The sequence below is a fragment of the Hippichthys cyanospilos genome, chromosome 15 (genome assembly GCF_059441005.1).
Source record: "Hippichthys cyanospilos isolate Australia breed blue-spotted pipefish chromosome 15, RoL_Hcya_1.0, whole genome shotgun sequence".
NCBI classification, from domain to species: Eukaryota; Metazoa; Chordata; class Actinopteri; order Syngnathiformes; family Syngnathidae; genus Hippichthys; species Hippichthys cyanospilos.
In genome coordinates this window covers 5780297-5794510 of record NC_142383.1, presented here as the reverse complement: position 1 = coordinate 5794510, position 14214 = coordinate 5780297, and the positions used below count along the sequence as shown (strand labels likewise).

The following is a 14214-nucleotide window of genomic DNA, read 5'->3' as shown; positions in this document are numbered from 1 at the left end:
CTTTGAAAAGAGCGGCAAGGCCAGTCACAAGCCTTCGGACCTAAAGGAAACCAGCTGATGCAATCTTGGTGGGAGGGCCTCCGCGGAACGCCAAACCACACGCCCTTCAGATTGATTTTTGGCAGTCTTTTTTTGTGACAAATTTAAGTGAAATTTAGCAGAAATGAAAGGTTTCCATAATTGTTTGCTCAAATGGGGTATAACCAGTTCTTGTATATGGAATACTAACACTAGTTTCATATCCTACGTTTTACATGAAAATGGTATTACGAAAAAATGGCGGGAATGAGTCAGAACTTAAACCTAATTTGTATCCGTCCTCATAAGAACGTTCGTAACTTTACATTGAGCGCTGCAATTTATTTATTTTTAAGAACCTTGATTCATTGATCACCAAATGTAGGTAGAATAATTCAGCCGTTCAGAGACATAATTAAAGCATTGGAAGCTATCTTGAAACAATCAAATCTATTCAATAAACTAATCTTATTCTTGTCGTGTTATACAATAATACAGAAGTCAGGCAGCAAACGTCTTATCTCGATGATTCAGGTTGACTTAGATTTGAGTATAGATCGAATACTCTCAAGAGAATATGTAGGTGGCTCTTAAAAGAGCCGTTTTTTATATTGCGGTTGATACTTCTATTACTTGGACTTGGCAGCTTTCTCAGTCTTCTTTGGCAAAAGTACCGCCTGGATGTTAGGCAGCACTCCACCTTGAGCAATGGTCACACCACCCAAAAGCTTGTTGAGCTCTTCGTCGTTGCGGACAGCTAACTGCAAGTGACGAGGAATGATCCTGGTCTTTTTGTTGTCACGGGCAGCGTTCCCGGCTAACTCAAGGATCTCAGCAGTCAAGTATTCGAGAACAGCCGCCATATAGACAGGAGCACCAGCGCCGATGCGCTCCCCATAGTTTCCTTTACGAAGAAGTCTGTGGACGCGGCCTACTGGGAACTGAAGCCCAGCGCGGGACGAACGGGTTTTAGCCTTAGCTCTAGCCTTTCCACCGGTCTTTCCTCGTCCAGACATGTTAGGTCAGCTGAGTGTAACTACCAAATAATCGGAGTTCCGTCTCACATTGAGAGGGTTATTTTTATACTTGCCATTGCTGCTCATTGATTGGCTAGTTGAAGCAAAACGTTGGTTGTCCAATCAGCTCGGTTTTTCGTAGCGCCGACCCCCTTCCCGTTTCAGTTAACTCGTTTACGTGGGAAAACGTCTACAAGCGCCTGGATTAGTTATTGTTAGCGCCTGGATTAGTTATTGTTAACGCCATAAACAAAACACACTGTTTCTCGTCCGTTTCTTCTTCTTCTTCTTCTTCTTCTTCTTCTTTTTAAATCTCATGTGTTTCTAAAGAGGACGATAACAGACTGTACATTTCTTGTCTGAAGCCCAAATCTCGGGTTTTAGAATAAAACAATAAAATAATGTAGTGTACCATATTTTTTGTTCAAAACAATAAATAGCATGAATAATACCGCAATGAATCATACAGAATCACACAGTGTGTAAACCTATAAATTGCTCCTGAGCCAGTGTGCGTGCGTGTGTATAAAATACATTTAATGTTTTAGGCCAGTCAGTGTAACCGGAAACCACCTGAAACTACTTATTTACGGAAAACAGTACTTGATATGGACCAGATGAGTCATGATAAAACATTTTAGCCGATTTTACGACTTCAAAATATTGATTTTTCAAGGACAAGGATGTATTTTGTAAATTCACATTTTCAGAACAAATCACCTCACTCGCTTGATAAACTGGTTTCACCATGACTGTATTTTATCCTGAAAATTATGACAGGTAGTCATAGTACCCACTCGATATGAGGATCATAACAGAGCCAGAAGCTTAACTGGAGGTAGACCAGCTGAGGAGGTTGTCTGTCAATTACTGTATATAACATTGAGCCCTCGTTCCTGGATTTAGACGAAACCAGGCGTATGTCTGGAATATTAGTTAGTTAGTAGTAGGAGTTAGTTCCATCCATCCATTTTCCGTAGTTGCTTATCCTCACCCCCACCACAGGACATTTACTACACCAGGGTTCTGCGGTCTGACGCAACATCATCAAGGACAAACACACCCACAAAACGAATTGTTTGAAATGCTGCCATCAGGCACACGCTACAGGAGCCTGACTCAAATCAGCGTCGTTATCAGGATTCTGCACCACATACTGATGAGCTAATCATTTGAATCAGGTGTGTTAGTTGAAGGGACACTATGAAAATAGGCTGGATTGTGGCTCTTGAGGACCGAAGTTGGCATCCCCTGCTCCAGTAAAAGGGGTCTGCTACTGTTCCTGATCGACCATAGGTCTCAATTTCCAGTCCTCGAGGGCAGCAATCCTGTATGTTTTTGATGCTTCTGTCATTAACTCACAGCTCAGGAGCTTGAAAATGATCCTAATCATTTGAATCAGGTGTGTTTAAAAGAGCAGTATGGAAAACATGCAGGTTTGCGGCCCTCAAGGACTATTACTGTAGATAGACCCTATCTTTGTTCTCTGCTTACCACGCATAACACTACCCTCTTCACTGCTTGGTCACTTTTATTATACAGTATTCTTCTTTCTGCACATCTGCACTTCTTTTGGTTAATGTTTTTTTCAATTTTCTGCCCCGACCTAATAGAACACAGAGACAAATAAGGAAAGTCCATGCATTCCAATATGATCAATTAACCAGTAAGAGATGCCCTGCTTTTGGCTTTCTAATAGATTCAGATACTCATTTCTAATTTCTGATGAAGTGTAGGGGTGGCATTAATACCCTGTTGCCAGAAAAAACAAAAACAAAACAAAACAAAACAAAACAAAAAAAACCCCGGCATATTTATTTATCTCCCTTAAAAATGTAAATAATACGGCAATCCAATTTACTATTTGATTTGATTTTTATGTCTCGGCAGTTCAATAAAATGCAGATAATTACAGAAATGCGCTTTTCTTCATGACATGAATCTCTTCACTTCTGAACGAGTAGAGCAGAGAAAAGGCGGTCTGGACAGTGGCCCTCACATTTTAGCATGAGAGATTTGGACCATGGCTGTTGTCTTCTGGGAGTATGACATGAGGCAAAATAGAGGGAGCCCATTATCCATAATGAATTTGAATTCCATCCTGTTTTCGCCGTCATTGACTTTTTTCCTGTTTTCGTCCACTGAAATCCATCCTGTTTTTATAACACTGCCAGGAAATCCAAGCAACTCCATTCTGTTCTGTAAACACTGCTAAAAAGCTTGTTCGCACAGTTCACGCTGACCTTAACTTAAATGTTGTAACTTTTGAGTATGTGACAACCAACCTGAAACTGTGCTTTACTAAATGTAGTGTGACTATTATGGAGACTGTAAGAAATTTGTGAAATCAACACAAAGTTGTATCAAATGTATAAGGTCAATCCTAATAAATCCTGTGAGTGTTAAAGTGATGTGTTTTATTTATGTATATTTTTTCCTGTGGAGTTACAAGCAACCAAATAGCTTTACCCACTTTCGCCATATCTGACCAATAAAATTACCAAACACATCACAGTGGACCAATGAAATTGTCAGACCGCCCTCATCCTGAGTATTTCTCATTTGTGGCATGCATTTACACATGTGAGCCCAAGGGTGCGAAGAGAGCATGACCAAGCAACTCAAAGGGGGAAAAAAAGACATGTGGTGCATAAGAACTGAGGAGCAATTATAAACTAAGCATCTTTAGTTGAATTAAATGAGCATACTGTCCAAGGTGCAATAAGTACTGTACAGCAAGTGTGTTTTGAGGAAGGTTCAAGACTTTGTGTGTTTTTTAATATACCACTGTTCTGAGTGTTCTTTAGTTATTTGCATAACAACGCCTACAGTTTGGTCACTGTGGCTTTCCATGTCACGTGATTGCATTTGCAGAAGTTTAACCATCTTTCAACTGCCTGAGTAAAGAGTCTCTCAACCAACACCTTCATGTGTATTCTTACCGATACACCATCCTGCACCCTGTATGCATCTTAAATGATCTAGCCACCCATCATGTCCCCAACATCATAGACATTTTCCATTCATTTCATGCAGTTTAAAGAAGAAAATTGAATACACAGAGGACCAAAAAAAAAAAAAAAAAGTCATTTTCATTTTTTAAAATCTTTATTTTAATTTTTGAATTTACTTTCAAACACTATATTTTTAGTTGACCACTGCCATTTGCAAGGAATTGAGACCAGGCCACAAAGACCTACATATAGTTGATACAATTTTAAGATACCGTATACTGTAGTATGATTTTGCCTATCCCGCTCATTCGAGAATAGATTTTCATCCATGCAACCGCTGAAATACAATATGTCTGATTTGCACTTACCGCAGGCCTCTGCTTAAGACGTCTACTTAAGTCGGTATGGAAAGGGTTGGTCCTGGTTCTTGTCAGAGAAATCTAAGAAAGAAGACTAAGACAAGACCAGGCTGGGCTGCAAAATAGTAACTAACTCAGACCAACCAAGATTGACTAGCAAGGGACAGCAGAAGGCCACTCGCCCATTTTTGCTTCAGGGTCTGTCAAGTGAGCTGCTCTCCCAGCTCGCTTTTTATTCATTCAGCACAGAATTGCACATTACAAGACATAACAAAAAGCCCAGCTGCACAGAGTCAGGCGTCCCTGATCTCAAACAACAATTGGGAGGAAATTAAAGTTCACAGTTTACTGTGTCAATAGTTTTATTTAAGGACTGGGGGAAGATGGACAAGGACTGCACCGATGGACTGCAATAAGTGCTATTCTGGTTATGAAATAAACACATAATGATAACAACATAATATTTGATTTCTTTCACAGTTCTCACAGAATAAATTCTGAGACGCCTGTCCGACCTAAGTCACCCCAGCAACCTCATCGAGTAACCGAGATGAGATCAGGAAGTGATCACGCCCCTTCCAAAGCTGCTCCTTTTCTAAAGATCTTTGCAATTGGAATGACCAAGATAGGGTTTAGCAGTCTTATACAACCGCTCGGACACGTTCCACTAGACACAACCAACAATGAGTAACAATATTTTATACAGAAATGGCTTTGCCAATGTAAGGGCAAAGTTATGCATTCACTTATAGAAGACTCGGAAGACATCTAATTAATGTTCAAAAGAATGACAAAGATAGAGAGTAAAATATGTTTTATGAAGATTTATTTGCGATAGCAAAGCAAAAATATTAATTACAATCACTGACAATCGTGGTTGGGCAATACCACGTGCCATTGATACAAAAATAAAAAAGTACAATAATTAAAAGTTCTTCTCTTAGCAGTAAACAATAACTCGATTATCCTTTACAATTAAGGGCAATAATATGAGTTCGCCGTGTATCTTTTAAAGATTAAATCAATCGAAAAGTAAAAACATGATTAAATTCTGATTTATGATTATCATAAAAACATACGAAAAAAGTAAAAAGGGTAGAAAGTCTCTAAGCGGTCAGCTTGCAATATATGGGAACCGAAGTGATCAGATTCAATTCTCATATTATCCAAATTAATGACATTATTAGGTTGGCAATCGGATGGATTAAATTTAGCGTGTCTTCTTACCAAGTAGTCGAGAAATCCTTTGAAAACTAATTGTGTCGGAAAAGAATTTAAAAATATCCAGTTGGTGGAGTTAAGACAATTTCCTTCATCCCAGCGTCTTACTTCTAAGGCTTAAAGAAAAGTCTCGCTCTGTAGCATCTTCATGCACCAGCATGCTTGGAGGGAGAAAGAAAGAAAAAGCCTCAAGCCTTTGTGCTCAGGCTTTTTCTAATGTTTGGTGGCTCAAAACTTTCCATTTCGCACAAGCTTTCGAGCGTCAGCAAGGAGGCGCGGCCACGGCAAGACCAGATGTTTCCTGTTTGTGTTTTGGGAATTAGTTGCTTCGTTTCAGTTTCCCTTGTCTGGGAATTTTCCAATGCTTCGTTTCGGTTTCACTTTTGTGTGGGAATTTCCCCATGCTTAGTTTCAGTTTCACTTTTGTGTGGGAATTTTCCCATGCTTACTTCAGATTCACCTTTGCATGGGAACCAGTTAGAGACTTTCCATTTCATCATGACAAACGACAATTTTAGTTACACAGTAACTGGAACCTTTGACTCACTTGTTCCAGCAAGATTGAAGAATTAATAACAATTCACAAAATGTCCTAAGACAGCAACATGGTACAACCTGTTCCAATCAACAATTCACTGTATTAGAAGTCAACAACATGTCTTATGTGCACATTTGTGAGTTAAATATGAACATATGCCTATTACTTTTGATTAATCTTCACACAATGTTTGCAGTTATAGGATATATGTTTTTAGCGTAAATATATGAGTAACTGTTGCAAAATGCAAGCGTTGATTTTGTGAATTAGCAATGTGTTAGCATTGTCTTCTGTTATGTCTTTTTCTCAATTTAACTTTAGTTAATTTAATACTTTAGGTTGCCTTCAGAGTTAGTATCTTCTTTGCAAGAATCTTCCCAAAGTAAAGTCAATGCCAACAGGTAGCAATAGCCCTTAAACAGGATTTTTATCATTACTTAAATTTCAACTCAGTTGCTTAAGTCAGTTGAGGGCAATTCTGACTGGTATCTTAAGCCGATATTTGAGACCATTGCAACACATTAGACATGGCGTGCATTTCCATCACTGCGCTCTACTACCAATTTTGCTCATTATCACCTGCCTGCACCAGCCACATTACCAGACAACTCCCCTCTGACATACAGATACACTTTTTTTTTCAACACAAAGAGTAAAGGTTTTTCCAAAGGCAATTTTAAACAATTGATAAACCATATAAAACATACAGCAAATATACGGCATCAGTATCATCCAGTCAGCAAAAACACTGTGCACAAGAAAGGCACACTTTCTGTGCAATATTTGCATGTAAATGCTAAAAATTATACATCATAAAAGGCAGGCGTAGAAACTCCAGTTGCTCTGGAAACATCTCTTGCCTTTTTTCAATGTCTCCCTCTTGCAAAACACCTGGTGGAAATGATCAGCTCATCTGCAAACTCGGAGGAAGCTTGATAACCGAACCTAATGATTTGAATAAGGTGTTGCAAGGGGAGACATGTAAAACAGGCATGATATGGCTCTCGAAAAACAGTAATTGCATATCCCTCATATAAGGCTTCATTTCTCACTGCCATTCTCACCAGCACACTTGTGCCTCTCAGCTTGATTCCTATTTAGAAATCGTTCATCACAAACTGAGCAGGCAAAAGGTTTCTCACCAGTGTGAATTTTGGTATGAGTGTTTAAATTGCCTTTTTTAGAGAAACTTTGACCACAAACTAAGCAGTTGAAAGGTTTCTCACCAGTGTGGGTTCTTGTGTGATATCTTAATGTTGTCTTTTGAGAAAATTTTTTACCACAAACCAAACAGGCAAAAGCTTTCTCACCAGTGTGGGTTTTTGTGTGTTTTACTAAGTAACTCTTGATAGAAAATGTTTGGCCACATACCAAGCACGCAAAAGGTTTCTCACCAGTGTGAGTTTTGGCATGAGTGTTTAAATTGCCTTTTTTAGAGAAACTTTTACCACAAACTAAGCAGTTAAAGGGTTTTTCACCAGTGTGGATTCTTGTGTGTTGTCTCAACGTTCCCTTTCGAGAAAATTTTTTACCACAAACCAAACAGGCAAAAGCTTTCTCACCAGTGTGGGTTTTTGTGTGTTTTACTAAGTTACTCTTGTTAAAAAATGCTTGGCCACATACCGAGCATGCAAAACGTTTCTCACCAGTGTGGGTTCTTATGTGATTTATCAAGGAATTCTTTACAGAAAACCTTTGGCCACAATCTGAGCAAGCAAAAGGTTTCTCACCAGTGTGAATTCGCGTGTGTCGTGTCAAGCTTCTTTTTACTGAAAATCTTAGACCACAAACCAAACACGCAAATGGTTTCTCACCCGTATGAATTCTTGCATGTTTTTGCAAGACCCAATTTGTAGAAAATTTTTGACCACAAACTGAGCAGGCAAAAGGCTTCTCACCAGTGTGGATTCTTATATGTGTTATTAAGTGTCCCTTTTGAGAAAATCGTTGACCACAATCCAAACAAGCAAAAGGTTTCTCACCAGTGTGGATTCTTGTGTGTTTAAGCAAAGTTGCCTGATCATAAAATCTATGACTACAAACTGAGCAGTGGAAAGGTTTCTCGCCAGTGTGGATTCTTGCATGTATTTTTAAGTGTCCATTTGTTGAAAATCTTTGACCACAAACCTTACAGGCAAACCGTTTCTCACCACTGTGGCTAATCATATGTCTTTCCAAATTGGACTTGTAACGAAATGTTTTCCCACACGTCGGACACTTCAAAGCTTTGCTGTCGGTGTGAAGTGTCTTTTGACCTTTCGAATGTTCATAATCATAATCATCATCATCATCATCATCGGTGTTAAGAGAGTATGAGGTTGTTTCATCATCATCATCTGACATTGGAGCTAACCAGACATCTGCTTGTGATCTATGATAGTGCTTGCCATCGATTTCTGTTGTCATGTGTTGACTGGAGCTGCTGCTTGAAGGCCCCGTCCCACTGTGCTCATCATATTGACCTCCTTCAGCTTTAGTTTTCAAATAGACACCAGGTGCTGGCAAGTCTGTGAAATCTCTTTTCTCGTTAATGTATGGTTCCCGCTGCTCCTCTTTTATGATGTTGGGGCGCTGTACAGGTAGCTGCTCCTCCTCTTTGACATCAAAAGGGTTTGACTCCTCTTCTTTAATGCCAGGCAACTCAGGCTCCTGTTGCTCAGAACAAAAATCCTTTTCAGTCACATCTGCGGAACACAAGAGATGCATACTGTTTGGTTACTCAAACAGGCCGTGTTTGCAAAGTAAGAGGAGTTCAGCACTAGAAATGGGTCTAAGATTATACTTTTCCTGGTCTGGACTAATTTGGTTTGGTGCCACTGAGTGCCAATTGATTGAAAACAAACAGTGCCATGTTTTGGCTCCAACGCTGTTAAGTTGTGAGTGTGGGAGTGGAAGAGGTGTCGATTTTCCATGGCACATCTGAATGCAGCACGCCAGTGTCATGTCATCCACTTCTGCAGGCTATTAAAACTATAAAGAAATAAAAATATATCTTTACAGGTCTTTAAGTGAGAGGGCCTTGCCTTCAGTCAATCCAAATGCACTTTCAAATTTGGTTTGGTTGATGATGGAGGGGACTTCTGGGTGGTGGCACCAGGTGGTGGCGGCTGATGGCCCCCTAGTCCTCGCAATCGGTGAGGCGTTTAAAGAGAGAATGACATCAGCTGGGGTTCCGAGTGATGTGTGTTGCTCGTCAGCCCAGTGCTGACATGGAAGAACTGATTTGCTGCACCAAATAGAATCATGCTGCAATGTGCGGCTATACTATTGGACCGCGGAGTTTTTTGTCCCCCACTGACTGATCTGCTCTTACCGCAGTCCTGTCAGCTATCTAAGGACAACTAACAGTCCTGACCGACTCTCCGTTTAAAGGGTTAAGATGTCCCGTTAGTCCAGCACAGCTCTAACGCTGTATCGCCGGGCGACGAACATCTGCGTAAGTCGGTGTCGAAGAAGATACGTTCTGGTGCTCACTGCCTTAAGTTTTTAAGCGTCTATCCATCTTACTTTAATCCGCCGACTCGTCGAGTAACCGTTGAGACGAGACAGTAGAAAAAACACGCAAATTATATATGGCAGCTCCTCTTCTAAAAGATCATTTGCACTTGTTAAGACCAGAATAGGGTTTAGCAGTCTTATACGACCACTCGGATACGTTTGTTTTAACTTCAACCAACTCTGAGTAACTAAATTTTATTCAAGAATGGCACTGCCGATGTACGGGCAACATCATTACTTCACTTACAGAAGACTAGGAGGATCTCTAATTTTGGTTTATAAGAATGACTGAGATAGAATAAAGAATGAAATTTTGAAGTATTTATTTAGCGAAAACAAAGCAAATAATTATTTACAGTATCAAAAAGTACATGGCTGGGCCTACCATGCCCCCTTAATACATAAAACACAAAAACACATTCAATACATTTTGTCTTTCAGCTAATAAATGATTAAGATTAAATTTCGTCCAAGGCTATGAAAAACCATGCACAAAAACAGTATAATGAAATAAAGAATTTAAAACATAATGAAAAGAGTGGAAAGTTTCTAAAAGGTTTAATACCAATATTGGAAGAGAATCAAAGTGATCAGTTTCAATTCTCCTAAATTACGAATTAATGACATTATTAGTTGGGCTATCGGATGGATTTAGAATTTAGAATGGCTTCCTTACCGGTTTGCGTGAAATCCTCCGAGGGCTAACAACGTCGTAAGAATTTAAAAAGTGTCCAATTCTGAGAGTGACAGAGTCCTACTCCGACTTGGTGGTTTACACTGGAAGCCTGGAGAAGGTCCTCACACTCTTGGCAGACAATTGGCAAAAAAGGAAGTCCCAAGTCTTGGGTGGTGGTCTTTTTATAGGACCCTAACCCCATGACTTGATGTACACATATTGAAACCAGAAATAGAGGAAGTAGAAGTTTCACTATGACACTTTGAACACTTTTAAACAAATATGACTAAATCCGAAACCAAGGTCTTATCGGTAGCCCTTCCAGTAAATTTGGACATATATGGTCATTTGTCCTTGTTCGGTATGCTGACCTGACCGTTCAGTGTTTGATTTGGTCAATTAGTAACTTTCCACTTGAACATACTTGAACATTCCAATAAATGTTTCAATCATATCTTGATTAAAGGTACAGTCCAAATCAGGCAAAAATGGCAATAACATGAAGTACCTGAACATTCCAGTAAATGATTCAACCATATCTTGATCAAAGATACAGTTCAAATCAGGCCAGAATGGCAATAACAAGTTGCATAGTTCAAATCAGGCTAAAAAGGCAATAACATATCATATGTGTACATTTACGGAATAAATATGAACATAGGTCTTAACACTTGTGATCAATTGACACTTTTTCCAATGGCAGTTACAGAGTAATATTGAGCATGACTTATTGCTAAAAGCTTGCTTTGATCTTATGGCCTCACAATGTGTCTTCATTGTGAGTTGACTTCATGGACTTCTTTAATGTTGGTTGTCTTCAGAGATGATTTGGTGTCTGCTATTGTTTTACTTGAACAAATTGTTATTGTTTTATTCCAGTCGAGGTCAATTCTGACTGGTATCTTAAGCCAATAATTTACACGGTAATTTTACATCAATTTGGCTCAATGTTACATCAACATTGCGCATTATTCCATCACCTCGCCGCACTACCTGCGTTCACCACCATGTGTCGCCATTGCCCTCATCACATTACCTGACACCACTTACGCACAAACCCTCCGTCTTACGAACAATATGACATGCCGGCCATTGTGTTCGGAACATTTATTTTCGCTTTGCTACGTCAACTAGTTTAGAAGTTGACGCTTATCACGGCATCGTCGAACGCTATTGCTCTTACAATGTCACAGTCACTGTCTCAGTCACGGAGTCAGTCACGGAGATGCTATTGGCCGGCGTCACGTCAATCACAGAAATGCCGATATGCTATTGGCCGAACGCCTTTATCTAGCTTGATGGCACAGCTGGTCGGGACCGAAGGAAGGAGAGAAAATGAGTCAAAAACGGAAGGAAGGAATGTTGTGAAGACTTTGCAAACTTTATCTGTTAGACATGGCTTTTAAAATTGCAAGTGGCGGTAAAGGAAGAAGTAAGAGGATGATGACAATAGAAACCAAGCAGGAGAAAATAAAAAAATACGAAGGAGGCACACGCATAGTTAACCTTGGTCTGAGTATGGACGTAACCGCTCGGCAATCTTCTAAGGGCAAGACTTTCCTTGCCGGGGCCGGACCTCGCTCGACAACAAAATGGAGAGGCTTCTTCTATTATGGATTAAAGAGAAGGAAATCGCCGGTGATATGTTTTAGTTTGAGAAAAGTTCCCGTTTAAGAAAATAAATCAATAAATTCTGCGGGTTGGTCTCTGCTCACCTCCGTCTCCGCTTGGCTCAAGTCACGTCGCCCCCAGAGGAAAATGTCATTTATCCTTTGTGTATCCATGTTAATTTAATTAACTGCAAAGTAGATTATGGCATTAATTTTATATATGTGTGTATATTCGTGATGCTTATAACTATGATTTCACCGCGCTTTGCCAGTCAATGTGTACGTACAATTGACTTCCCTTTGCTACATCAATGAAATCATCTGCACACGCACAACACGGTACCGCCGATATGCTATTGCTCTTACAATGTCACAGTCACTGTTTCAGTCACGGTGTCAGTCACGGAAATGCCGATATACTATTGGTCGAACGCCTTCATCTAGCTTGATGGCACAGCTGGTCGGGACGGAAGGAAGGAGAGAAAATCAGTCAAAAACGGAAGGAAGGAATGTTGTTAAGACTTTGCAAACTTTATCTATTAGACATGGCTTCTAAAATTGCTGGTGGCGGTAAAGGAAGAAGTAAGAGGATGACAATAGAAACGAAGCAGGAGATAATAAAAAAAAAAAATACGAAGGAGGCGCACGCATGGTTAACCGTGCTCGTGAGGAAAGGAAAGGAAACGAAAGGGAAGGAAATCGCCGGTGATAAGTTCTAGTTTGAGAAAAGTTCCCGTTTAAGAAAATAAATAAATAAATTCTGCGGGTTGGTTTCTGCTCCCCTCCGCCTCCACCCAGCTCAAGTCATGTCGCCTCAAAGGTAAATGTCATTTTTCCTTTGTATATGTTATTTTATTTAACTGTACAGTAGATTATGTTACTCATTTTTAATATGTGTATAAAAGTTAAAGTTAAAGTTAACTGGAGTATACACATAGCCAAAAAAAAAATGCCAGGATGCCTTTGTTGATGTGCCATTTGCATATTGTGTAGTATAACTCATTGCTGGGCAACTCAGATGGAGAGTACGTCTGCTGGTGGCAACAGAGGCGTACAGGGCTGTATTGAGAGGGACCCGAGACCCAGGTGCTTGTATTAGATCTGTGTGTTAGGAATAAATCCACCCGTGTGTGAAAATGCCGGCTTCCTGATACCTTTCTATTGCAGAACGAGCGCGCAAATTGTTGGATGAGTGGCAGTTGGGTAAGGTCACAAATTGGAGTCAGATTACTAACTTGAGTTTATGTTGATTTAGAAATAAAATTCCAACAATATATATATATATATATATATATATATATATATATATATATATATATATATATATATATATATATATATATATATATATATGAGTAATTATGAGTTGATGCAGTGCATAATGCTTGCTACATTTTGGTCACAATGTCACGCTTTTGCGAATTCACTAATGTAATGCAAGTAATGTAATGCAAGTATAAATATATATATATATATATATATATATATATATATATATATATATATATATATATATATATATATATATATTATATATATCAGTGTTTAGAACAATACTTGCATAACATTAGTGAATTCGCAAAAGCGTGACATTGTGACCAAAATGTAGCAAGCATTATGCACTCCATCAACTTATAATTTCTTTTCGAGTTTTTTTTTAAAACTTAGGAAAAAAAAAACACGGAATGTATTTTTTGTTGTAGTAAGGTTTGAAAACATGACCAAAACCAATGACCAAAAGACACGGGCGAAAAGTATTACGTAAGCAATTTGCTTAGATGAGATACCTGCTCGGCGTAACGCATAGCGAGGCTGCTTGCAAAACTTGTCCAGCTGTTGTTGACCTTCTTGTCGCTCGTTCACTCTTTGTGCCCCACAAAGATCCTCTTCATAGCGGACTTTCATTCTTGCGGACGTTTTCTTTGGATGTTTACACTTTTTGCTTGCTTGCACTTGAAAAGCGAGGTAGGCTAATCTGAAATAGCTAAACAAGTCAAACAAGGCCGAGAAGCTTCCGCGAACACTGAGAAGTTAAACTGCACACGAATAAGTTTTTTTTTTTTTGCTTTCAATAAAGTAATGATGAACGCATTGAATTGTGTTGATCCTTCAGTACTTTCAATCCATATTAGGGTTTCAAGACGAATCCTTTAGTGTAGGACATATTGTCAAAAGGAAAGAAAGTGCCTCTTCAAATTAGATTCTACGGCGAGTCCAGTAAGACAAACCTCCTTCTTTCAACTAATGGAGGCTTGCAAACGACGTTGAGCTGCATGCATACCGCTGCCTACTGTACAAAAGTATATGGCACGTCAATTACAGTC

At 39.3% G+C, this 14214-nt stretch overlaps 2 protein-coding genes across 6 annotated transcripts; both read right to left on the bottom strand.

Moving 5' to 3' along the window:
* Positions 1-505: 505 nt before the first annotated feature.
* Positions 506-1040, bottom strand: LOC148411480 (histone H2A-like). Its single transcript, XM_088435071.1, has one exon. It carries the CDS (start codon positions 1032-1034, stop codon positions 648-650), a length of 387 nt encoding a protein of 128 aa, XP_088291197.1. The 5' UTR covers positions 1035-1040; the 3' UTR covers positions 506-647.
* A 4116-nt stretch (positions 1041-5156) lies between these two features.
* Positions 5157-14080, bottom strand: LOC148411479 (uncharacterized). 5 transcript variants are annotated; one of them, XM_088435458.1, is made up of 2 exons: positions 13678-14080; positions 5157-8790 (listed from the first exon to the last, which is right to left on the bottom strand). In XM_088435458.1, the coding sequence occupies exons 1-2, from the start codon at positions 13793-13795 to the stop codon at positions 7148-7150; spliced, it is 1761 nt and encodes a 586-aa protein (XP_088291584.1). In that variant the 5' UTR covers positions 13796-14080; the 3' UTR covers positions 5157-7147. The 5 variants fall into 5 exon arrangements, 4 of the variants coding, with proteins under 4 accessions (XP_088291584.1, XP_088291585.1, XP_088291586.1 ...); XM_088435459.1 differs by having other exon boundaries at positions 5157-8755; positions 13678-13710; XM_088435460.1 differs by lacking the exon at positions 13678-14080 and adding an exon at positions 10281-10601.
* Positions 14081-14214: the final 134 nt, after the last annotated feature.

Coding starts and splice junctions, on each gene's coding strand:
- LOC148411480 (XM_088435071.1), bottom strand. CDS start 1,034: ATGTCTGGACGAGGAAAGACCGGTGGAAAGGCTAGAGCTAAGGCTAAA.
- LOC148411479 (XM_088435458.1), bottom strand. CDS start 13,795: ATGAAAGTCCGCTATGAAGAGGATCTTTGTGGGGCACAAAGAGTGAAC. Junction 8,791..13,677: donor CTATGCGTTACGCCGAGCAG/GTATCTCATCTA, acceptor TGTGTTCCGCAG/ATGTGACTGAAAAGGATTTT.